This window comes from Serinus canaria, chromosome 1 (genome assembly GCF_022539315.1).
Source record: "Serinus canaria isolate serCan28SL12 chromosome 1, serCan2020, whole genome shotgun sequence".
Taxonomy (NCBI): Eukaryota; Metazoa; Chordata; class Aves; order Passeriformes; family Fringillidae; genus Serinus; species Serinus canaria.
In genome coordinates, this window is record NC_066313.1 from 112,239,549 (window position 1) to 112,265,513 (window position 25,965).

The window sequence follows — 25,965 nt, forward strand, 5'->3', positions numbered from 1 at the left end:
AGACTCAATTTTCAGCTGAATTTTGTTTGGGGCAATATTATTTACCCCCAACTCTGTGCACTTCTATATTACTACTACTACTATTATTTTTCATATAAATGCTATATATTCAATATAACTACAAAAAATAAAAACTATAGTCAATATAATTACAGAATATAAAATAAATATTATATAGTAAATAATTAACAATTAATCCCAGTTAAAGTTCTCAAGTATAGCAAATAAAGTAAATAATAAATATATAAATATATAATAAAATATATAAATATATATATAGTGAATAATTAACAGTTAATCCCAGTTAAAGTTCTGAAGGGATTTCAGGTTAAAATCAGTTACACTGCAGCCCTTTCCCAGGGATACTGGGTAGGAATTACTGGGAATAATAATAATAATAAATAATATATAATATAATAATAGATAATAATACACACAAAATAATAATAATAATAATAATAATAATAATAATAATAATAATAATAATAATACCACCATATATTCAATATAACTACAGAAAATAAAAACTATTGTCAGTATGATTATGGAATATAAAAGAAATATGATATAGTAAATAATTAACAATTAATCCCAGGTAAAGTTCTCAGGTATAGTAAATACTATATAGTAAATAATAATATATAGTAAAAGATATAAATCTGTATAGTAAATAATTAACAATTATTTACTATATTCTTGTTATTCGTTAATAATTAACAGGTAATCTCAATTAAAGTTTTGAAGGGATTTCAGGTTAAAATCAGTTATGCTGCAGCCCTTTTCCAGGACAGGAATAACTGGAATTATTTACTATTATTATTGTTATTGTTATTATTGTTATTATTGTTATTATTGTTACTGATTTGTTTTGATATTATTATTATTATTATTATTATTATTATTATTATTATTATTATTATTATTATTATTATTATTATTATTATTATTATTATTCCCCAGATAAGGATAAAATTCAATTTTCAGCTGAATTTTGTTTGGGGCAATATCATTTTCCCCCAGCTCTGTGCACTTTCATACTATTTCTGTTCTTATATTTAATATAAATGCTATATATTCACTCTAACTATAGAAAATAAGACCTGTAGTTGATATTATCAAAGAAATGTGATTTAGGAAAGATTTAACAAGCAGGAGCAGGGGATTCCTGCTGGGAGCTCCCAGGACCTGCTCAGGGCCTTCAGCTTCCTGAGGTTTCCTTCTGCCTTGGCAATGGTGCCTCTGAGCTTCCAGCTTTCAGTTTCCTTCCAGGTCTGGAGCACTGAGACCTGGGACAAAAAACAACAAAATTCAACAATTAAAAACAAACTAGCAAAAAAAAAAAAAAGAAAAAAAACAAAAACAAAACCAAAGAGCCCCCCAAAGAAACCCCCACAAAAAGCCCCCCCAAAAAACCCCCACAAAAAGCCCCCCCAAAGAAACCCCACAGAAAGCCCCAAAAAACACCCACAAAAAGCCCCCAAAAAACAAAACAGAAAAAAAACCAAAACTAATTTAAAAAAACCAAAAAAAACCTACAAAAAGCCCCCACAATAAGCCCCAAAAACACCCCACAAAAATCCCCCCAAAAGCCCCCAAAAAACACCACAAAAAAACCCCACAAAAATCCCCCATAAAATTCCCCAAAAAACAAAACAGAAAAAAAAAACCCAAAACAACCAACAAAAGAAATTAAAAAAAAACCACCACAAAAATCCCCCAAAAACACAACCCTCCCAAAAAAACCCAAACAGAAAAAAACCCCACCAAAACCAAGTTAAAAAAACAAGGGAAAAAAAAGGGATAAAACCTTCAAGTGTGTTTTAATAAGAATGTAATTGGAGGATTTAATTTAAGAATTAAAATGTAGTGTGAATTTTAAATTTAGGAAGAGTTTGAGGATACAAAGTGCACAAAGTGCTCCTGCAGGGAGGAATTTTCAGTGGAGTTTCCCTGCCTGGAATCACCAATATTTAATCAACTTTGGATTAATTGCTAATTAATTTAATCATTTTGGAATCATTTCCCCACCTCCAATCAGCACAAGCCCATTGGAACAAAAGGGTTTGAAGGATTTTTTTGGGGTTTTTTCTGTACCTCTGCTTTAACAGCTCTTTTCTCACACTCCTGGCTCTCATCCTGACTCTTTTTTATCAGCTCTTCCAATTTGCCTTTCTCATTAGCAAATTTATTACTGTGAAAGGAAAAAAAAATGAGATATTTGAGTAACATTCACAGCAGAGCAGTATTTAAAATTTATGCCATTTTAGGGGTTTTTTTACAGCTACTCACTGTCATGTAATCATGGGAAAAATGTATGAAAGTATGATTTCATTTATTCTAATTATTACTATTTATTCATGGCAAGTAAAAGCAAACTAAGAGTAAGAAATTTGGGTTAAAGTGCTGATTTTCCCCTCAACCTTTACCCAGAGTGAGGCAGAAAAATACAAATATTGCTGGAAGGGACATGAGTTTTACCTGGTCTCCAGAAATATATTTAAAGTTGCATTATATTGTTTTTCCTTCTCATCAATGGTCTTCAAATACCTAGAGGAATGAAACATTTATTGAGTTTGTTGCTAATAAAGGTCAGTGATTAAGATAAAACCAGGTTGATGATTTTGCAGGAGAGATTTGGCCCAAACTATTTCAGATAAAACATTTAAAGATAAAACAAAGGCATTCAAGGAGCAAAGTCTGTGCTCTCTGAACTGAGAGGACTTTAAAATGCAGAAGGAATTGTCAAATGTGCTTAGGAGAATTATTGCTAAATCAGTTTCAGCAGTTATTTAAAAGCTATTTGAGATGTTTGCCTGTGATTTGCCAAAAAATTCCAAATAAAGTGGCCATGTCCATATTCCAGCCTCAGAGTGGGAGAAAATGCCTGGCTGGTTTCAGAGCCAAGGATTCCATTTCCTAAAGAGCTGTGAGATTTTCAGCCTGGCAGGGTGGAGGGAAGGAAATCCATGTACAGCTGTACCTCTCATTGGTGTCTGAGTGTTTTTTAGCTGTGCCCTTCAGTGCTTTCAAACTCTCTCGATTTTCTTTCTTCTCCTGCTGCCATTTCTTCATTTGTGCTTCTGAGTCCTGGTGGAACCAATCCAGCTCATTCTGGGACACCTGAGGGCAGCAAAGAAAACTTCATTTCTGAAAATGCTGCTTGATTCAGACAAAAGCTGGAGCAGGCTGAGCATCTTGGACTCTTACAATACTCCAACAGTAACTCAACCAAAACCAACAACAACTATTACCAAAAATATAAATAAACAGGAGAGATACAAAAAATACCTTTTAAGGGTTTTAAGCCAATACTTAATATCCTTTATATCATATACATAAAATATAAACATATAACAATAAACAATGTTAACACCTCAGTAAAACAGTTCATATTACAACTACACAAAACACCAACATCACTGTGATTTCTCACACATTTTAACCAAACAAGTCAAATTTACTAACAGCCACAAGCACTCTCTCAAGTATCAGAAGAACTAATTTATATCTACAAAATAAATTCCTAATTACTGCTAAAACCTCCAAGTCAGGGATGACTCAGGGAATGCTGGAATGGCTGGGTGGGGAGGACAAAAACATATCAACAGTATATATATAAATAAATGAAAAATATTATCTATATAATATCATATAGCATATCAACAATAAACAATGTAATATATATAAAAATAAAAATTATATATATAAATATAAACATATCAAACAGTTCATATTACAAGTATACACAACACAAAACTCAACATCACTCTGACTTCTCACACATTTTTAACCAAACAATTCAAATTTACTAACAGCCACAAGTACCCTCCCAAGAATTAGAAAAACTACAAAATCAATTCCTAATTACTGCTAAAAACCCCAGATCAGGGGTGAGTCAGGGAATGCTGGAATGGCTGGGGTGGGGAGGACAAAAACATATCAACTGTGTAAATATATATATATATATATTAAAAAAAAATTATATATTTATTTATATATATAAATTATATCTATATATATAAATTTTATATATATATATATATAAATTATATATATATAAAAATATAAACAAACAGTTCATATTACAAGTATACAAAACACAAAACCCAACATCACTCCATCACTGTGACTTCTCACACATTTTAACCAAACAATTCCAATTTACTAACAGCCACAAGCACTCTCCCAAGAATCAGAACTAATTTATATCTACAAAATCAATTCCTAATTACTGTTACAAACCCCAGATCAAGGATGAGTCAGGGAATGCTGGAAAGGCTGGGTGGGAGGACACCTCCCAGCACCCCAGGCTGCTCCAAGCTCCCTGGACACTCCAGGGATTGCAGCACCTCTGATCCATGGGGAGAAGCTTTACCTCGGTCTCTTCAATGCATTTTTTCAGGAGCTCTTCCAAAGCAGCAATTTCCTCCAGGCTCCTGCTCTGGGACTGCTCAAACTTCTCCTCTGCTTCCCTGAGTTGCTCCTGCAGGACCTGGTGCTCCTTCTCCAGGCGGAGGATGTCGCCCTGGAAAGGAACAGTTCCCAAAGCAGCCTGAGTGCAGCTGCTCCACATCTCCTCACAGTGCCTCCTGCTGCACACATCAGCCTGCACTGCCACCTCTGAACTGCCTCCATGCCAAAGGGAATATTCAAACCAGGTCTGACACAGGAAACACCTCAAACACTCAAACAGCTGACAATAAAACTGTCACTGCCATGTGCTCTGGAAAACCCCTTGGCCAGGATTTCTTCTCCTGGGAAGCTGAGAAGCCTCAGAGAGAAATGAAAACAACAATTGTCTGATTGCTTCTCCTGTGTTTGGCTGCTTTGGAATGAGGTTGGGACATTGTTCACCAACTGGTCAATGTTTGATTGGTTCCATGTGAATTGTTTTTAATTGATGACCAATCACAGCCACCTGTGTCGGACTCTGACCCTATTATATTTAGTATAGTATATTATATTAATATAATAATATCATTAATATACTATAATATATAGTATATATTATATTAAATAATATAATATGATATAATGAAAAACTCGGGAGTTTTTCAGGAGTCAGGAGTTTTTCATTCTCATTCTTGTTAAGCCTTCTGTCTGTATCCTTTCTTTCTGTAGTATAGTTTTAGTAAAATATGATATAATATACTATACTATACCATAATATACTATACTATAGTAAATATAATATACTATACTATACATAATGTACTATAGTAAATATAATATAGTATAATATAATTTGGTATAACTAATATAGTATAATATAGTAAAATACATATAATATAATAATATATATAATATAATATAATATAATATAATATAATATAATCATAGAATATAATAATATAATATACTATAATATAATATAATCAATATAATATACTATAATATAATAGTAATATAATATAATATAATATAATATAATATAATATATATAATATATATAAATCAGCCTTCTGAGAACATGGAGTCAGATTCTCAATTCCTCCTTCATCCTGGGGACCTCACAAACTCAACACAAAACAATCAGAAGAAATATCAAATATCAAAGCAAAGCTCAAAAATCAGCTCCTTGTGAGGCTGGCTGATGTTTGCATGAACATCTCAGAACACAAAAACATCCAAAGCACCCAAAATACACAATATCTGTTAAATCATGCTGTTTTCAGAGACCTTTCATTCCTTCACTGTTCAGTTTTTGGGCATTCCTTTGAGCTCCCTCAAGAGAAATGTAAAGCAGGATGCAGAGAACTTACTTGTTGATTTTCAAATGGATGGAAAGGCACAGTATTGGTTTCCCTATCAGCAACTTCCTGATCTACCTGGAACACACACACAAAAATAGAATTTGATTAAAAATCCTCTCAGTTCCTAGATGAGCTGCTCTGGTTTGGAGTTTTTGTACCTCCTCATTACAAATCCAACTCCAACCCAGGCCTAGAACTGATGTAGGAGAACCTTGTGGAGCTGGTTGTGAATGGAATTTTTAATTTTCTTTCTGTGATTTCATTGTCCACAAGCAGCTCCAGGGAGTTCTGTGGATCTTTAAACAAAGCCATGCTCTAAATGTCTGAAAATGAAGATTTGCAGGAAGAGTCTCACCCTCCTAGAGAGTGAAAGGTCCTCCCTGAGCCTCCTCATCTCCACAAATACAAATCCTCAAATGTTGTGGGAATGAAAATAAATCCCTGAACTCATCACAAAAGGAAAAAAAAATAACACAAAATGACTTTGTTTCATCTCTAAAGTGAAGCTGAAACTTTTGTGCAGCAGTTCCCTGTGTGACAGCCAGGGAAAAAAGAGCTGCAAAAACTTCAGGCACAACAAAATTCAGAGAGCAGCTCTGAAGAATTACAAATGAGAAATGAGTAATCACAGAAAGTGAAAGTTCTCAGGAATCATGGAATGGTTTGGGTTGGAAGGGACCTTAAACCTCATCCATGCCAGCCCTGCCATGTGGAAAGGTTTAATTTTAGTTCATTAACTGGGCATGGAATCTCTAAGTCTGGGATGAAAACACAACAATGGGAGAGCTCTACACCAGGGATACAACATGGAATTTTAGCTGGAATCTCCATGGGGAGAAAGGAGATGCAAACCTTAATTAGGCATGGAAGGGACCTTAAAATCACCCAGTGCAGGGACACCTCCCACTGTGCCAGGCTGCTCCAGCCCCAGTGTCCAACCTGGCCTTGGGCACTGCCAGGGATCCAGGGATGGAATTCCATCCCAGCCCTGCCCACCCTGCCAGGGAACAATTCCTCATTGCCAAGATCCCAGCCAGCCCTGCCCTCTGGCACTGGGAGCCATTCCCTGGCTGCTGTCCCTGCATCCCCTGGGAATTGTCTCTCTCCAGCTTTCCTGGGGCTCCTCCAGGCCCTGCAAGGCCACCCTGAGCTCAGCCCAAAGCTTCTCCTGTGCAGGTGAGCAATGCCAGCTGTGCCAGCCTTTCCTCCCAGCAGAGCTGCTCCAGCCCTCTGCCCATCCTGGTGGCCATGCCCACCCAGCCCTGTTCCCCTCCTTACCTGAACAGCCACCATCCTCGTGTGAGGATCGCTCTTCATCCCGCCTTCATTTCTCCTTCCTTTTTCCTTTTGAACACATTTCCCACTCTCAGCTCCATCAGAACCATTTGCAGGATCCTTTTTATCCAAGTTCTCCACTGGGCCCCCAGGGCTCTGGCCCTGCTGGGCTCGCCCTGGCCCCAGCCCCTCAGGGCAATGGCTGCCAATGGCTGCGGGCAGGTTCCCCTGAGCAGGCCCAGCATAGACGAACCCGGCCTGAGGCAGCGGCAAGATTCCATACTGGTAACCCCAGGAGCTCTGAGGTAAAAACACAGCCGGGCCTGCAGGCTGGAAGCCCTGCAGGAAAACACCTGAAAATTGAGCTTGGTTTTGCATGGAATCAATATTTTCATTTGGCAGAGGAGCAGGGAAGGAGCAGGGGAAATATTGCTGGGTGTGATAATCGGCTAAATCAGGAGCTGCTGCATCCAAGGGGTACGAGAGAGGCCGGAACTCCTGGGCATAGGGATTCAAGGGCAGCTTGCTGTGGGAACAATTCTCCTGGAATTCCCCAGGTGGATTTTCCTTTTTATTCCTATTTTCACTTGGATTTCCTTCCAAAAGGACCGAGTGTTTCCTCAGGCCAATCAGGCCATCCACGGTGATGAAGCGAGGGGATTTCAGCAGGAAGGGCTCCAGGCCGCCCTCATCTTCCACCACCTTCCGAGTCTCCTCAGGGAAATTCTCATATTCCCCAACCAGCAATTTATTATTCATCTCCAGAGGGCCATGTTCTTCCAAGATTTGAGAGAAATAACTTCAAAAAACAAAAGAGAATTTTAGAATGAATTCGTTTTTTAATCCATTCCTTTAATCCATTCCTTCATAGACACGGTACGCCCACCAGGATTCCAATTAATCAAAAAAAATTATTAAAATTATGAAGTAAAAATTCAACATACAGAAATTTATACTCACTCATATAAATTCTCAGAGATTGGATCTGGATTATTATTATTATTATTCAGTTGATAATTGTTACTATTTGAAATATTATAGCGAGCTTCGAATTCCTCCAGTTGCTCCCGGAGATATTCTGGGATTACAAAGGGATTTTCATTTGGAAAATCTCTGTACCTTAAAAATCAGGAGAAAAAAAATAAAATCAAAACCAAGTTAACCCAGCCTTGGTGTTTTTAAGGGATTCTTCTCCTGCAGTTTGGAGTTTGGGCAATAAAGGCAGAATCAAATACTCACAAATTATTTTCTTCTATAAATATCTTCTCTTCTTCTCGTGGTGCTGTACTAACTCCACTGGATAATACTAAAATAGACTAATTCAAAACAGATTCCTTTTAGTTTTTACCTCACAAAAACTCATATAAAATAATCCACTGCAAAGATCAGGAGTAACTTATTTACACTGAATTTTGTTATTTAAACTCATCGTGTTCATTATGAACTGCAAAATTTCCAGGTAAAATTATCAGTGCTGAGCCACAGCAAGAAAATTCTTAATTTAGTTTTATTCATTCCTTCTTTAGACCTTATCAGGGAAAAAAAATTGGGATATTCAACTCCAAACCCCTCTTTTATTACCAATTTCATCAAAATTTAATTAAACTTTCTTTTAAATTTGAGGCTGTAACGAATTTACCCCAAGCAGGAGTTATCCCAAATTCCACTTGTGACTCTGCTTATTATTATACCTGTCTATGCCATTAGAGACATTTTAGTTGTCTTTATTTTTATGACCCAATAATTCAGAAATACACAAATAAATGCTCCCAAGTCAGAAAAATAAATCCTGAGGGAAAAAATCTGAAGTTTACTTTTGAAATTTTAGAAAAATGACAAAGAGGTGAGGGCATGAGATTTTCAATAAAGCAAAATCCTCCAAAAGGCAGCAAAAACCTCAGGCAGAATAATATTCCAATCAAATCTATAATGATGAATAATAGTAACATTCCTGAGCATGAAATGAAATTTTTGACCCAAATTCTTAATCTTCCCACGTGGAAAATTAAAATCCCAACAAAAATTCAGAATTAAGCCAGTGGAAGGCGCCTCCAGTCAGAGGCAAAGTTAGTCATAAATAAATATTAAAATAGCTGTTATAGGGATAAATTTTACCATAATTATATCATTTAAATCTTAACAGCTTAATTTCACTTCAGGAAAAGCCACTTCAGTTAGGAGTCTCCTCAAGGTATTTACAAACACAGCTCCCATCCAGCTGAATGGCAGAAATTCTACAAAAATCCCAATTTTTAGGAGTAAATAAATGGTACCTGCTGGGTAAAAGCTGCTTGAGCAGCTCCCAAAATTACTGACCTTGGAATCTTTCAAATTCTTCTTCCTGTTTTTGTTTTTAACCTTGATTTCATTATTCTGAAACAGAAAATAAAATGAAGGCACAGGATTGGCAAATGTTGCTTCAGTTTTCCAAAAAAGACAAAGATGAAGGAACTGAAATTTGAATTATTCTTTAACAGGATTGGGATTACACAAGAACAGAATAAGTACAGGTTATTTTAACACTGAAATCAAAGCAGTTTTCTTGTGCTGGTTTTTATTTCATTCTTGGATTTTCCCAATTCATGAAATAAAAAAGCAAAAAAAAAAAAAATCTGCATTTTATTTATGTGTACATTTAAAAATCAGAATTTTATTAACGTGTACATTAAAAATTCTGCATTTCATTAACATGTGCACTAAAAATTCTGCATTTCATTCATGTGCAGATCTTTTAAAAATCTGCAATTCATTAAGAACTATATTAAAAATTCTGGATTTAATAACTGTGTAGATTAAAAAAAAATCAGCATTTCATTAACATGTGCATTAAAAAATCTGCATTTTATTAATGGGCACATTAAAAATTCTGCATGTAATTCATGGGTAGATTTTTTTAAGTCTGCATTTTATTAATGTGCACATTCAAAATTCTGCATTTCATTAAGGTGTAGATTTAAAGAAATCTGCATTTGATTAAGATGCACATTAAAAACTCTGCATTTTATGAACATGTCCATTTAAAATTCTGCATTTTATTAGTGTACACTTTAAAAGTCTGCATTTTGTTAATCTGTACATTAAAAAGTCTGCATTTTAATTATGTGAACATTAAAAATTCTGAATTTTATGTCTGCATTAAAAATTTTTCAATTAATGTGTACATTTAAAATTCTTCATTTTATTAACGTGCAAATTAAAAATTCTGCATTTTTTTTAATGTGCACATGAAGAATTCTGCATTTTGTTAATATGTACATTAATTAACTCTAAAGCTTTATTCTGAATCAAAAATAAATCCTGGATTGGTCAAGGGAAATTGAACTGCAGACAGAACTTCAGTGAGGGCACCTCAAACCCAGAATTGACTGAAATCCAAACTATTTCTGCCAGTTGGGATGGATTTTATTGACACCAATCAAAAAGTGATTCACAATGAGGAACACTTGGAAAATTATTATTAAATAATCAAAATAATTTAAGAAAAAGAAGCTAAACCAAGAGATTAAAACTTCAGTAAGTCTGAAGGACCAGGCTGCAAAATAATTCCTTTTCTAAAATAGCAAAAAGTTCTTTGTGAGCTGAGGCCAAAGAGAAATGAAATTCACTTACTGATAAATTCTCATTTCCCTGCTTCTTTAATATAATGGTGGGATCATCTGTGGAAAGGATAAAAGTCATGGTGATTGATGGAAATCACAATATTTCCATTAATTTCCAATTTAACTGCGAAATCCCAGCAATTATTGCTCAAATCCTTTATCCAACACCACCAAAGCAGCTCCAGAACTGCAGCTGCAGAACTTTACTGCTAAAAATGCACAATAAAAATGAATTTTTACTGGAAATGTTTGATCTACTCACCCATTTTATCAAAGAATTCATCTAAAGCTTGATGGAGCTCTGGGAAATGCTCTCTGTTTTCTTCTAAAAGCCATATAAAACAACGGGATTTCTCTAGGGGAGGGCTGAGGAAATAATCACAAATTTCTTGCTTTTCACCATCAGCTGCCACATAATCAAATTTACTGCCATATTTCTGGTTCCACACTGGGATTACAATAGAAAGGTCAAGCTCTTGCAGAACTTGGCAATATTGAAGGAGAAAGTTTTCTGTAGCTGTCAGACCTGAAAAAGATGGAAAAAAAAAATCCCAATATTTCATTCCAGCTTTAAATTTTTAGTGCTTAAAATGTGATATTCCTCTTCAAAGGGCAAGGGTTTAGAAATTCAATGTACAGACAGTGTGAGAGCTTTTGTGTCTTGAAAATGCAAACAAAAAAGAGGAATGGGGTTGATGCAAATTCTACTGTCACCAGTTATTACCTGTATAGTAATAACAACAAGATTTGGATCTATTCTATGAAAAGAGGAGGAGGAGAAGGAGAAGGAGGACGAGAAGGACAAGGACAAGAAGGACAAGGACAAGGAGAAGGAGAAGGACAAAAAAGACAAAAAGGACAAAAAGGAGAAAGAAGAAAAGAAAATTGAATTCTAAGAATTCTAGGAACTTTTGGAAGTATATGAATGTGATAAAGCAAAATTAAGAACTCCAAATCCCAAAATCCCACTTTTTCCCCATTATAAACCCAACAAGAAACTGCAGAGCACCAACACGAAATTACTTCCAAGTTTAATGGCAAAAGCCCACCATTATTTACTCTCCAAAACCAGATTATTGCCACAATTATCAGCAGTTAATTAAACCCATTCTGGAATTTTAAGACCATTTAAAAATTGTTGGAACTTTCTCTGCCAAATCCCTGCCGAGCTCCTGAGCCACGCAGGTTGTGCTCCCCTCTGGAAATGAGGGAAAGGACAAAGAGGAGAAGTTTTCCTTTCTGTTTCAAGTGAGGAAAAGAGAGAAATTTTTTGTGGGGCTCAGACCCACCCAGGTGATCCAGGTGCTGCAGCCACTTGTGCACTTTGGGATCCAGCTCTCCCAGGCGGCTCAGCACGTGCAGGAAGCCCCGGCTCTGCACCCGGCCTCGCTCCTGCATCCAGGAGCTCAGCAGCTGCTCCAGCACCTCCTGGGGAGTGCTGCTACCTGGGGAAGGAGAGGTGAGATCCTCCTCTCTGATCACCCCCCAGGCCAGTAACTCCTTTAATAGTCTGGCAGCGTCAGGGACAGCAGCTTTGATCTGCTCGGAATTGCGCTGGATGTGCTGCAGGATTTGGTCCCCCGTGTATGAATCCTGGCCAGAACCTGGAAAAGTCCAAAGATTCCAATTAAAAAAAGCACAAAACCAGCAAGATTGCATGGCCTTGCCACAATTCCAACTTAAGAAGCAACTTTTAAAAGTTTAAAAACCTTTAAAGAGCTCAAAAACCTTCAAAAAGCTCAAAAACCTTTAAAAAGCTCAAAAACTTAAACCAACTTCAAAAGCACAGACAATTTGGGTTAAGTGGTGTTTCTAATTATTTGTTTTACACTGAGAATTACAGGATTTAAAGAATTATTTTCTTCCATACATGCTGAGCATTAGGGATTTGATCCAATTTGATTTGATTCCAATTTTTGTTTAAAGAAACAAACTCCTCGCCCAGATTTAAGGGTGAGGTCACAGTGACCTGCAGTGGCTCCAAGGATCACAGCTAAAGATGAGGCAGGGAAGAGGAGAGAGCAAAGATTTAAAACAAAACAAACAGGAAATAAATGAAATTATATTAATAAATGATTTTACAAATCCACAGGGAAGCCAAAATCTCTCCAATTTTCAGGAGATGCCATTGAACGGGGAACAGGCACGGGATTGAAAAACATTCACCCAGAGTATTTAACAGGGAATCCTAGGAAATTATAAATTAATTATGTCCCAAGTTGATACTACAGACCAAAACCAAAACCAAATTCCAACATTCCTCCTTCTTCTGTGCCCTGAGAGGCTGCAGGGGAAGTTCCCAGCTCTGGAATGTGCAGCAGCCAACATCCAGCAAGGAACAGCTGAAGCTTTAAATGCCTACAAAGGCACAGACTGAAATATTTTGATTTTCCCCAATCATCTGGAATGTACTTTTCAAGTCACTGCAGGTGGGAGATCACTCTGTCTTTATTTGAGGTATTTTTTTCTCTAACAGGGTTCACTCAGAACTGGAGCCTTTTCCCTCTCCAGGCTGATTCTGCAGGAATCAGCCAAGGAAAAATCAAGGTTTCTACAAGGAATTCAACCACACAGGGATGGAACCACACAGGGATGGGACCACACAGGGATGGAACCACACAGGGATGGGACCACACAGGGATGGAACCACACAGGGATGGAACCACACAGGGATGGAACCACACAGGGATGGAAGCACACAGGGATGGGACCACACAGGGATGGAACCACACAGGGATGGAACCACACAGGAATCAACCACACAGGGATGGAACCACACAGGGATGGAACCACACAGGGATGGAACCACACAGGGATGGAACCACACAGGGATGGGACCACACAGGGATGGAACCACACAGGAATTCAACCACACAGGGATGGAACCACACAGGGATGGAACCACACAGGGATGGGACCACACAGGGATGGGACCACACAGGGATGGAACCACACAGGGATGGAACCACACAGGGATGGGACCACACAGGGATGGAACCACACAGGATTCAACCACACAGGGATGGGACCACACAGGGATGGGACCACACAGGGATGGAACCACACAGGGATGGGACCACACAGGGATGGAACCACACAGGGATGGAACCACACAGGGATGGAACCACACAGGGATGGAACCACACAGGGATGGAACCACACAGGGATGGAACCACACAGGAATGGGACCACACAGGAATGGAACCACACAGGGATGGAACCACACAGGGATGGGACCACACTGTGACAATGTTCACAGGGGTCCCAGGATGAGGGAAGAGATGAGAATCTTGACTCCATGTTTCAGAAGGCTGATTTATTTTTTTATGATGTATATTATATTAAAACTATACTAAAAAAATAGAAGAAAGGATTTCATCAGAAGGCTGGCTAAGAATAGAAAAGGAATCAATAACAAAGGTTCATCTCTGACCAAGACAGTCTGGACAGCTGGGCTGGGATTGGCCATTAATTAGAAACAACCTCATGAGACCAATCCCAGACCCACCTGCTGCATCCCACAGCAGCAGATAAGAATTGTTCACAGTTTGTTCTTGAGGTCTCTCAGCAACTCAGGAGGAATTCCTAAGGAAAGGATTTTTCATAGAACCTGTCGGTGACACCACACAGTTGTCACCATGACATTTTCTGAAAAATCCCCTCTCCAGGACTTTTCTCCTGAGGAGCTGAGAAGCCTCAGAAAAGAAATGTAAACAAGAATTATCTGAGTGCTGGGAATGTGCTCTGGGGGTTGTTCACTATCAGGTGCATCCTTGATTGGTTCCAGGTGAATTGGTTTTAATTCATCACCAATCCCAGCCCAGCTGTGCCAGGACTCTGGTCAGTCTGGAGTCTTTTCTAGCCTTCTGATGAATTCTTTCTCTGTCTATAGTATAGTTTTAGTATATCATTTTATTTTATTATACTATAATAAATATAATAAAATAAATACATGACAATAAATATACTATAATACAATAAAATATATAATAATTATAATAGAATATATAATTATTATATGATAATATAATATAATTTAATATCATATGTAATACACTAAAACACAATACAATATACTATAAAATATACTGTAATAAAATATACAATAATGTAATGTAATGTAATATAATATAAAATGTAATACACTAAAATATGTTAAACTATACTAAAATGTACTATAATACAATATATTATACTATTATATACTATAATATACTATACTATAATTCACATAATATAATGTACTATAATATAATATATTATAATGTACTAGAATGCAATATAATATTATAGCACATTATATTGTATTACATTATAGTACATTATGTAATATAATGTAATGTACTATAATATATGCAATGTACTATAATATAATGTAATATAAATATGATATGGTATGGTATGGTATAATATGGTATGATATAATATAATTAATATACTATACTATAATATACTATATTATACCACACTATACTATAATATAATATACTACAATATACAATAATGTAATGTAATATAATATAATATAAAATGTAATAAAGTAAAATATGCTAAACTGTACTTAAATATACTATAATACAATGTATTATATTATAATATACTATAATATAATATAACGTACTATAATATACTACAATATAATATATAATAATGTACTATAATGTAATATAATATTATAGTATATTATAGTACATTATGTAATATAATATAATGTATTGAATGTACTATAATATAATGCAATGTACTATAATATAATGTAATATAATGTAATTATAATATGATATGGTGTGATATGGTATATGGTATGATATAATATATGTTATAATAATGTAATATAATATACTATAATATACTATAATATACTATAATGTAATGTAATATAATGTAATATATTAATATAATGTAATATAATGTAATATAATGTAATATAATGTAATATAATATAACAGCCTTCTTATAACTTGGAGTCAGATTCTCATCTCCCACCTTGTCCTGAGTCCCACAACACCAACAATCAATCACCACACACAGAACATCCCCCAGCAATAAAAGCAGAAGGGAATAAATCTGTCTGCAGTAAAACTGCAGATTTGTCACAGGGGGTGATGCTCAGCACTGGGATCCTGCCGTGATTGAGCAGGGGATGCTCAGAGTGCAGATCCCCCTGCTTTGGGCTCAGTCCCAGAGTGCCAGGACAATCCCAGGCTGGAAAAGCCCTGCAGGGCCACCAAACCCAAGCCCTGATCCCAGCGCGGAGCTCCGAGCGCCACCTCCTTCTGGGACAGCCGGGATGGGGATCCCAGCCCTGCCCTTGGAGAGAGCAGCCCCACACGGCCATTCCACCCACCCCTGTGCTGGCTGAGCTGGGATTGCTCCCTGCCCTCCTGCTTCTCCTCAGCTTTTTTCCTGGCACGGTTCCTGGCCTCTTCTCGCGCTCGTTTTCGCCGCTGTTTCTTCTCTTGCTTCAGTTTTATCTTCCTAAGGCTGCAAAAAGCAATTCAGCAGCCAGAAAAAAGTTAATGAGGTGCAAATGGAATAAAAGTGGTCTTCATTTAGGAGCAGAGACCACAAAACTTCATGAAAACATCCATGTCCTCAAGATGGAACAACTTTTTCTCCCACTAAAGATGTCTAAATGAGGATTGGCTTCAATGCTCTTATTCTCAATTTATCACTCAGCATTTTCAACCAAATATCAGCAGTTTATTCCTTTCCTTTTTAAAATTTTGTTTGGCTTGTCCTCTCAGCTTAATTCCTCATTACTCAAAGGTTACTTGACCAAAAAATTGCCAACTGAGTCATGTGAAATGTCTGGGTATTAATAACTACAGCAGCAGCAGAAAATACATTTTTATTTACACTTTCACACAAAATAAATTCTGTGGAACAACTGAAATGCTTTTTAATTGGATTAAAATGGATTTTACCAGATTTTTTTGGTTTATCAGGCAAAGGGCAAGGATAACTTTCCAAAATATTTGGGAAAAGGCTTGAAAATCCCTCCTGCTCTGCTCCCAAATCAATTCAAAGAGGACAAATCTTACCTTGAACATTTCTGTTTTATACAGGCCCTTGGTGGCTCCTTCAGTTTTGGGATTTTTTGTTCAAACTATCAAAAGAAGGCATAGGACAGGAATTCACTTTGGGTTATGACACAACAAACCCCACAATCATTTCTGCTTCTCTCAGGTCAACACTGCCCTGGGGAGAATTCATAATCTGGGCAGAATTCTCCATTTTCCTGAGCCTCTGGGGAGTTATTCCTGAAGGATTATTGAATCCCTTGAATCTGACCACAGCATGAGGCAATTCCTGCTCCACTGGAACAGAAATTCATATTCCTGAATAATCCTCACTTTCTGTTCAGGCAGCACCTTCTTTTTTTTGGTTTTTTTTTTTTTTTTGCAGTTACATTCTCATTTTCACTTTATCCCCCTTAATATTCTAATTAATTCCATAATTAATGAAACATGAGCATACTTACTTCACATTTTACCAGCCCAGAAGAACTGAAAATAACTATTTTTGAAATAAGGCCTTTACAATCAGGAGTGAAACACATTTCCTTAAGGAAATCCTGCAGGAGAAAAGGACACACACAGCAAAGGCATTTGAATCCCCACACCATTTACAGCCCTGCACAAATTTATTAATTCCTCATTTTGAGGTGACCAAAGCAATCAAAGGAAACACAATCCCAAACTCTTCCTGGGATGGGCTGAACATCAAAAATCATGGAAAATCTGTGGCATCTTTTATTCTTTTACTCCCTCCTCCAGCTTCACACCCAAGGGTCAACTTCCGGAATAATTTTAGGAGTTCCAGATTTCCCTTCATTTTATCCTGGCTGCTGAATTTTGGGGAATTCCTTGACCTATCTCAATGCTGTGATCTTAAATAATTAAAAATTTCCAGTCTGGCAAAGGCCTCACCTTATCATTTTTATCACTGTAGCTTGCTGTTTTCAGCTTTTTCCAGCAGCTGATGTGGAATTCCACTCTGCACTGCTGACAGCAAATAACACGTATAAAACCCTAAAAATGGCAAAAATGGAACATTTTTAAATAAAACCACAACAAAAAGCAGAGCTCAGCTTCCCAGATCATATAAAAAAGGGCAGATAATACACCAAGTTTTACTTTTCAAACTTTTCTGAACTGAAAATTTACCTTAAAGTCAGGGTCTGTAAAATATATTTGGACTTTGGAGTAGCCATGGCACTGCTGGTATCGACAGACAGCATCTGGCTCTGGAGGGAATTTACATTCCTCAATATAATTCCTTAAAGCCATCTGGAAAACACAGAATGATCAGAGTTCAAGTGCACAGAACCAGGAAAAAATTCAACTTCTACTCACAAACTCCTGGGGGCTGCAGTTGTTAATGGTCAGAAACACAAAATCACAAAAATTATTATGTTTTAGTAATAAATGATTTTTTTTATTAAGAGCTCTGGCACTCAGGGGTATTTTCAACCCAAATCTGACTCCAGCTATACATCCAAGATGAACATGTTGTTATATTCTACCCTTAAATAACTTTCATGTTAATTATTAAACTTATATTGTTCTGTTGTACACACAGATTTCAGCCAGGCATAGCCCCCCTCAGATTTCCAACAGTTTCTCATGATTCTTTTTATGATTATACAATAATTATATTTAATTACTAAACAATTATCTCATTTATCATACTGCTTACGCAGGTGCAACACAAAGCCTGACATTTCAGAGTCTGTTTTAACATTTTCCAGGGCCCCACGATCACACAGAACCAGGAAAAAATTCAACTGCTACTCACAAACTCCTGGGGGCTGCAGTGAAACACATCCCTCCAGGCAAGGCAGTGACTAATCCCAAAAAACAAACTCTTTTCTAGTGAAAGCCAGGCAAGATTGGCCTTTTATGGCCAAAATATTCCAGGGGTTGCTGGAAGTGCTGGCAGCTGAGGGCACTTCAAACCTATGGAATGGGGCACCCCACATCCTGCCCCATTCCAAAGGGTTTGATCACTGCCCAGATGATTAAACAGATTATGGGACAGAAATGGGGGTTTTTGGTCATTTCTGAAGATTCCCAGCATTTCCAGAGAGTCTCACCTGGCACCTGGGCTAAGGAGCAAGCTCAGAGCTGGCCCTGGGGAAGCAGGGAGGTGTCCCAGGGTAATTCCTGAGGTGAAGACACCAGAGTGACTTCAGGGCTGGAACTGATGCCTCAGGTCTGAGCTTTTCTATTTTTCAGGTTCTGTGCTGCTTTAGTGTGTGGGGCTGGGTTCATATTATGGGATGGAGAGCTCTGTGCACAGAGCAGGGAGACAAAACAATTCCTGCTCCAGCTGGGCACTGTGGTATTTTCTGGGTCCCCCATCGTTGGCAGGAATGCTGAATCTGACTCCATGGTCTCAGCTGGCTGGTTTATTATTTTATGATACTATATTAAATCAAAGAATGCTGTACTAAACTATACTAAAGAACAGAGAAAGGATACAGACAGAGAGCTAAAAGATAATAATGAAAAACTCCTGACTCTCTCCAGAGTCTGACACAGCCTGGCCCAGATTGGCCAAAGAGTAAAACCAACTCACATGTTGGATAAACAATCTCCAACCACATTCCAAAGCAGCAAATCACAGCAGAAGCAAAGGAGATAATCTTGGTTTCCTTTTTCTCTGAAGCTTCTCAGCTTCCCAGGAGAGAAATCCTGGGCAAAGGGATTTCCCAGAAAATGGGACAGTGACAGGGGACCAAGGACAAATGATCCCAATCCCAGCCCAGGAGCACAAACCCCGTGGGCTGGAGAGAGAAAAACAAGCAGGGTGGGAGTGCCTGGGCTAAAGCTGGGCTGGGACAATGAACTGCAAGGTGGGAATGGAGCAGAGCTGATCCCAGGGAGAGACCCCGTGCCCGGCCAGGCATTTTGGGGCCATTTTGGGTCATCTTGGGTGCAGCCCTGGCTGGGCTCTGGTGCTGCCCAAGGTGGGTCCATGCAGGAGATCCTTGGAATCAATCCCTGCTTTATTCTGGAGCTCTGCCCAGCCCCTGCTCTGGGTCAGCCTGCACAAGGCATCAGAACTGAGCCTGGATTAACTGAACCCACCAAGGACAGAGCCCTGATGCAGCCTGGCTGTACCTGCATTGTCCAGAGCTCCCTGAGCTTGGATGGATGTACCCAGATTGCCTCTGAGAAATCCTGAGGTTGGTTTTTGATAGCAAAAAGCCCAGAAATTCTGTTTCTACCACAAACTCTGCCGGTCTGGGGAGTTTGGCCAAGTGAAAAACCTTCCCAGGCCAGGTGTGTCAAAAATGCCTCTGTGCAGAGCAGCTCCTGGGGCCAGATTTTCCCAGTCAAACAGGGAATTCCACCACATAAATCCCAAGGTTTTATCCAGGAAACAAAGTCTCCTGGTTTGGTTTTAAATGTAAAACTTGCTGGTTTTGCCAGCTCAGATTTTGAACTGGTTCTCCCCAGAATTCTGTTCACACCTGAAAGTTTGGGAGCGTGCAAGGAAGAGAATCAAACATTATCCCAAAATCACTGGGGCTGGAAAAGAGCTCCAAAATCCCACCTGGGACACATCCCCACCTTGTCACTGAGTGCCACACCCAGGCCCTGCCTGGCCAACTCTGATAAATGAAAAATAAAAAATGAGAAATGAAAAAAGGGTAAATGGAAAAATGATAAATGGAAAAAATGATTAAAAAAAAATGAACAAAAAAAGGATAAATGGAAAAATGATAAATGGAAAATGGCCACGCCCTGTGAGCTCAAACAAAGCTTGTTCTCCAAACCCACTGGCCTGTGGAAACTGCACAATTCCCATTGTAGGAAAAGGAGAACTGGAATTTACCCAGCAGGAATTTCAGCCTCAGTGTCCTGCCAGCTCACTCTGAGGCCTCAGAGCCTGACACAAGTCCTGCCCTGCTGCTCCCCATCCTCCCTGTATCCCACATCTCCCTGCAGCTTTGCAGCGAGGAGCAGGACCATTTTTTGGGGGTTTTTGGGGTTTTTTTTAAACATACCTGTAAATTCTCTATTCGTGTCTCCTCGATGACCTGAGTTGTTCCTGGCCAGGTTAAAACTCCAGGGACAATCTTGAAATCAATCATCAGCTTTGACCTCAGGAATTGGTCGAGGGCATGAGCAAACCTGGAGTTTGGAACAGGTCAAACACACTCAGATCCCCTGGGAGCAATCCCTACCATTTCCACCAATAATTTTATCCTGCCAGGAGCAAACAGGGGTGACTGAGAGGATGGGGGAGATCAGCTGGCTCATTAATGCTGGGTTTGGGGTTTTTAAATTTTTGTTAAGGTTGGGATTGAAATGTTTGAGGTGGTATTTTATGTTTACTATTTTTATTTATACTTTTATAAGTTGTAAGTTCTACAGTATTTTATTAATAATTAACAAAATCGTTATTTTTTTTTTCTTTAAGGCCTTTTAAGGTTAAATTATCTAATTAAGAATAACAACTTAATAACTAATTATTTCTGTCTTGTAATGTGGAGTTTTTTGTCTAAGTATAAAACACTACCTAAACTTGTGGAGGAGGAGGAGGAGAAGGAGGAGGAGGAGGAGGGAGAGGAGAAGGGGGAGAAGGGGGAGAGGGGAGAGGGGGAGAAGGGGGAGAAGGGGGAGAAGGGGGAGAGGAAGGAGGAGAGGAAGGAGGAGAGGAAGAAGGAGGAGAAGGAGGAGGAGAAGGAGGAGGAGAAGGAGGAGGAGAAGGAGGAGGAGGAGAAGGAGAAGGAAGGAGGAGGAGAGGAGGAAGGAGGAGAGAAGAGAAGGAGGAGGAGAGAGAAGAAGGAGGAGAAGGAGGAAGGAGGAGGAGAAGGAGGAAGAGAAGGAGGAGGAGGAGGAGAAGAAGGAGGAGAAGGAGGAAGAGAAGGAGAAGGAGGAGGAGAAGGAGGAGGAGAGGAAGAAGGAGAAAGAGGAGGAGAAGAAGGACCAGCTTCTGCTTTAAAACTTTTATCTTGTTCTATATATATTACTATATTTTAAAACTTTAAATTCTAGGTTTTCTACCTTGTGACACTGCACCCTTTTAATTAAACTCCACACATGTAATTACAGTGTTATTAATTGATTTTGAAGTCTCCTCTATGGCTTGAGTTAAATGCAGTGCTCTCTTGAGGGTCTGCGGCTTTCAGCACAGGAAGTTTAAAATTCCCAGCATCCAGGGCTCCAACATTTCAATTTTCTGGTTACCTTAGAGGTGAAACCCTGCAGGTCAGGGATGAGCCTGTGACCCCAAGGGATCCATGGATGTGGGAATTCAGGGGGAGTGACTGAGCAGGGAGGGACACAGCCCTCTGCTCTGGCTTCTCCCTGAGCTCAGGGACTGGGATTGGGAAATGGATCTGTAGGAAATGTTTAGAACTTGATAGAAGGTTTATATAGAATGGATTTGTGGGTGAACTGTGAGATAAGAAATGTTGCCTTAGAAATGTTATGGAACAGGACAGATATTGCTGAGAGAGAAATGGAATAGATATAATTTTTAAAAGGTGGTTCTGTAAATCAGACTAGGTATTCTGGAGAAACAGAATGATGAAAAATGTACTGTAGTAAGATTTATGAGGGGGGATTTCAGATGGCTGGTTTTTAGTTGGCTTCTGACTGTGATGGAGTGAATGATAACATCTGTATTGTCTCAGCCTTCTCATGAGACTGAGAATGGAATAAAAGTTTTTAAACACCTCTCAGCTGCCCATCTGTGGGTCAGGAAAGGGCTCAATCCAACAGCCAGAGGTGCTGCCACCTGTGTGGGGACTTCCTGGGGGTCAAGATGCCAGGGAAAAGAGCCACCAGCACAGGACTGGGATGCAGCTCCCAGGAAGGAGCAATTCCCTCTGAGCAGGTGCTGTGAGCCACCCCCAGCAGGAGGGGAGAAGGTTCAGCACCAAAACTCCTTCATTTGGAATTCTTCTGGCCTGGCAAGGGGGCAGGGAATGGGGGGGGGGGGGGGCTGGCAGAGCCCCAGCCAGGCCCAGCTGTGCTTTCCTCAAGGAAAACAGGATAAAGGGAAAAACTGCAGTATTGTTACCAAGGTTTTGGCACAAAACCTCCTTTTATCCCTGAGAGGAGCAGGGGAAAAACCTCCCCCGTTCCCCATCCCTGTGGGCAGCTCAGAGGGAGAGGAGTCAGGAATGAGGGAGTGAATTCCAGCCTGGGATAAGGAAGGGGAGGAGAAAGGTGATTTCTGGTGTTTTGTTTCCCACCCTCCAGTTCTGCTTTAGTGGACAATAAATTATTTTTCCTGACATGGAGTGTTTCCTGGGAGTCATTAGGAAATGGTCTCCTTGTCTTCACCCCCACCCTGGAGCTTTTCCATGGAATTTGTCCCCTCTCCCCCAGAGGAGCACGATCACAGCTGGATAAGGAGCTCCCACCACGAGCCCTTAGGGGGGATTTTGATCCCACAGAGCACCAGGGATATCCCAAAATGCCCCCACCAGCTTCCCACAGCCAGGATTCCACCAGGGACAAACTCCAGCAGGAGGCCCTGGCTGGGTGGGAGCAGCTCCAGCTCTTTGCTCCCAGTTTGTTCCTTGTCCTGGCCCTGCCCTTCTGGCTCTCCCTGTCCCTCTGGGATGTGCCAGCTCAGGAACACATCCCTGCTTATCAGCTCCAGGGAATTTGGCACTCACTGCAGCCTTCTCTCAGCCCAAGGTCGCCCTCCAGCTCCCCAGGGATGAGATAAAGCCAGATTTCTTTAGGATGCATTCTCCCCTCAGAACAAAGAGGGTTTGTTCTTCTCCTCTGAGCTCCCCCCCACTGCAGGGCTGTGATCCCTGAATCCCAAATATCCCCTCAAATCTGCTCTCTTCAGCAGCTCCCAGCAGCTCCTCAGCAGGAACAAAATTCCACTTGGATCAAACCCACTGGATTAAATCCATTGAATTAAACCCACTGGATTAAATCCATTGGATTAAACCCACTGGATTAAATCCATTGGATTAAACCCACTGGATTAAATCCATTGAATTAAACCCAGTGAATTAAATCCATTGGATTAAACCCACTGGATTAAATCCATTGGATTAAACCCACTGGATTAAATCTATTGAATTAAACCCACTGGATTAAATCTATTCTATTAAACCCACTGGATTAAATTTATTGTATTAAATCCATTGGATTAAAAAAACTTGGATGAAATCAATTGGATTAAACCCACTGGATTAAACCCATTTTATTAAATCCACTGGATTAAACCCATTGGATTTAATTTATTGTATGAAACCCATTGTACTGAATCCATTGGATTAAACACACTTGGTGAAATAAATTTGATTAAACCCACTTGGATTAAATCCATTGGATTAGATTTATTGTATTAAACCCGTTGTATTAAATCCATTTTATTAAATCCATTGGATTAAACACACTTGGATTAAATCCATGGGATTAAACCCATGGAATTAAAACCAATGGATTAAACTAATTTTATTAAACCAATTGGATTAAACCCACTAGTTTAAAGCCATTGGACTAAATCCATTGGATTAAACTCATTGGACTAAATCCATTGGATTAAACTCATTGGATTAAACCTATTTTATTAAATCCACTGGATTAAACCCATTTTATTAAATCTATTGGATCAAATCCCTTGGATTTAATTTATTGTATCAAACCCCATTGTACTGAATCCACTGGATTAAATTAATTTTATTAAACCCATTGGATTATACCCATTAGATTAAACCCATTGGATTAAACCCATTTTATTAAATCCACTGAATTAAATCTGAATTAAATCCATTGGATCAAACTAATTTTATTAAACCCATTGGACTAAACCCATTGGATCAAACCCCTAGGATTTAATTTATTTTATCAAACCCACTGTACTGAATCCATTGGATTAAACCCACTGGATTAAACTCATTTTATTAAACCCATTGGATTAAAGCCACTAAATTAAACCCACTGGATTAAATCAATTTCATTAAATCCACTGGATTAAATCTGAATTAAATCCATTGCATCAAACCCATTTTATTAAATCCATGGGACTAAACCCATTTGATTAAATCTGGACTAAATCCACCTGACAGATGAATTTAATGATTAACACAACAAAATGAAAGCCCCACCAGGCACAGTTCCTCAAATTAAAAATAAATGAATCTTTTTCCCCACAAACCCTGAAATTTTCCATCAGACCAACCTGTTCTGCCTGAGGTAAACCCTTCCAATTCCATAGTGTGCCAAACAAAAACAACTTTCTTCCGGATATTTCTCCATTATTTTCTTAAACTGATCTTCAGCCTTTGCCAATGCCTTCAAGAGAAATGGGAGACACAAACACAGGGAGTTTTGCCAGAATATTTCCACTTTTCCTGGTTTGTTTCCCCCTTTAGACTGGGCTGGTGTGCCCTGTTCCTTGATCAGTCTTAGGAACAGAAAATGGAATTACACACCCTTGTGATCACAGGTAAAACTTCCCTTTCTTTCTTTAAAAAACCCAATTTATTCTGTAAACATGGGGCTGCTGTAACCCAAAGGAATGAAATGACTCAGCCATTTTAAAATTCATTTTAAGACACCGAATATTCCCAAACATTGCAGAGAGAAACACCCCATAAAAACCAACCCCCAGCTCTGGTTTGGAATTTTCCAGAAGCCAAAGGAATCCCTGGCTCTGGTTTGAGGAATATTTCTGTCCACACCACCAGTGCAGGGCAGAAATCAAAATTACTGACTGGAATTTCTTGATCCTCAGATGCTCATTTGAAGGCTCACAAAGAAATTTTATTGGATGGCCTAATTTATCCAAAACCATCCAGGGTTTAGTCCCAAATATTCAATTTGGACAATTCCAAAATGGGTCCAGAGGGTTCCTGCCCCTCTCACCTTCCCAGGTAGGAAGATACAAAAAAAGGATGGGAAACTGATTGAGCTGGAAATTGGAATTAAGGGAGTTTTTAGATAGAAATAAAAATAAATAAATAAATAAATTGGAATTAAGGCAGTATTTAAGTACAAAATAAAAAAAAATTAAACAAATATAAATAAATATCAAACGAAATAAAAACAGAAATAAATTCATATCCTACCTCAGGATGTCCCATTCCCAGGAGGGCAGTGGCATGTCCATAGAGGAATATAACATAATTAATATTAAGAATATTCACATTATTCATATACTAAAAAAAAAAAAAAAAAAAAAAGAAAGTTAAATTATAGTCACAGCACAGCAAAGACACGGTACAAACACTGTAAATTAATTAAGAGAAACCCAGGATGATTTTTGGGTCAGTGGCTGATTGGGTAAGGACACACAGACACCAAATGTCACAGAATTTGGAATTCGCCACCAAAATCCTTTTTACC

General features: G+C 38.6%; 1 protein-coding gene across 1 annotated transcript in view; it reads right to left on the reverse strand.

Moving 5' to 3' along the window:
• Positions 1-25,965, reverse strand: part of TTC3 (tetratricopeptide repeat domain 3) — a gene marked incomplete at its 5' end in the record, with an annotated part of 65,274 nt that overhangs the window by 7,817 nt on the left and 31,492 nt on the right. The window contains 21 exons of the mRNA XM_050976784.1: positions 1,186-1,286; positions 2,095-2,191; positions 2,479-2,547; positions 2,981-3,120; positions 4,376-4,525; positions 5,763-5,828; positions 7,032-7,827; positions 7,989-8,147; positions 8,268-8,344; positions 9,345-9,401; positions 10,638-10,684; positions 10,890-11,153; positions 11,917-12,231; positions 15,975-16,111; positions 16,672-16,736; positions 17,112-17,204; positions 17,560-17,661; positions 17,797-17,919; positions 20,646-20,772; positions 24,800-24,912; positions 25,689-25,778. Of these exons, the coding sequence (XP_050832741.1) occupies positions 1,186-1,286; positions 2,095-2,191; positions 2,479-2,547; positions 2,981-3,120; positions 4,376-4,525; positions 5,763-5,828; positions 7,032-7,827; positions 7,989-8,147; positions 8,268-8,344; positions 9,345-9,401; positions 10,638-10,684; positions 10,890-11,153; positions 11,917-12,231; positions 15,975-16,111; positions 16,672-16,736; positions 17,112-17,204; positions 17,560-17,661; positions 17,797-17,919; positions 20,646-20,772; positions 24,800-24,912; positions 25,689-25,778 (3,188 nt within the window). The remainder of the gene's footprint in view (positions 1-1,185; positions 1,287-2,094; positions 2,192-2,478; positions 2,548-2,980; positions 3,121-4,375; positions 4,526-5,762; positions 5,829-7,031; positions 7,828-7,988; positions 8,148-8,267; positions 8,345-9,344; positions 9,402-10,637; positions 10,685-10,889; positions 11,154-11,916; positions 12,232-15,974; positions 16,112-16,671; positions 16,737-17,111; positions 17,205-17,559; positions 17,662-17,796; positions 17,920-20,645; positions 20,773-24,799; positions 24,913-25,688; positions 25,779-25,965) is intronic.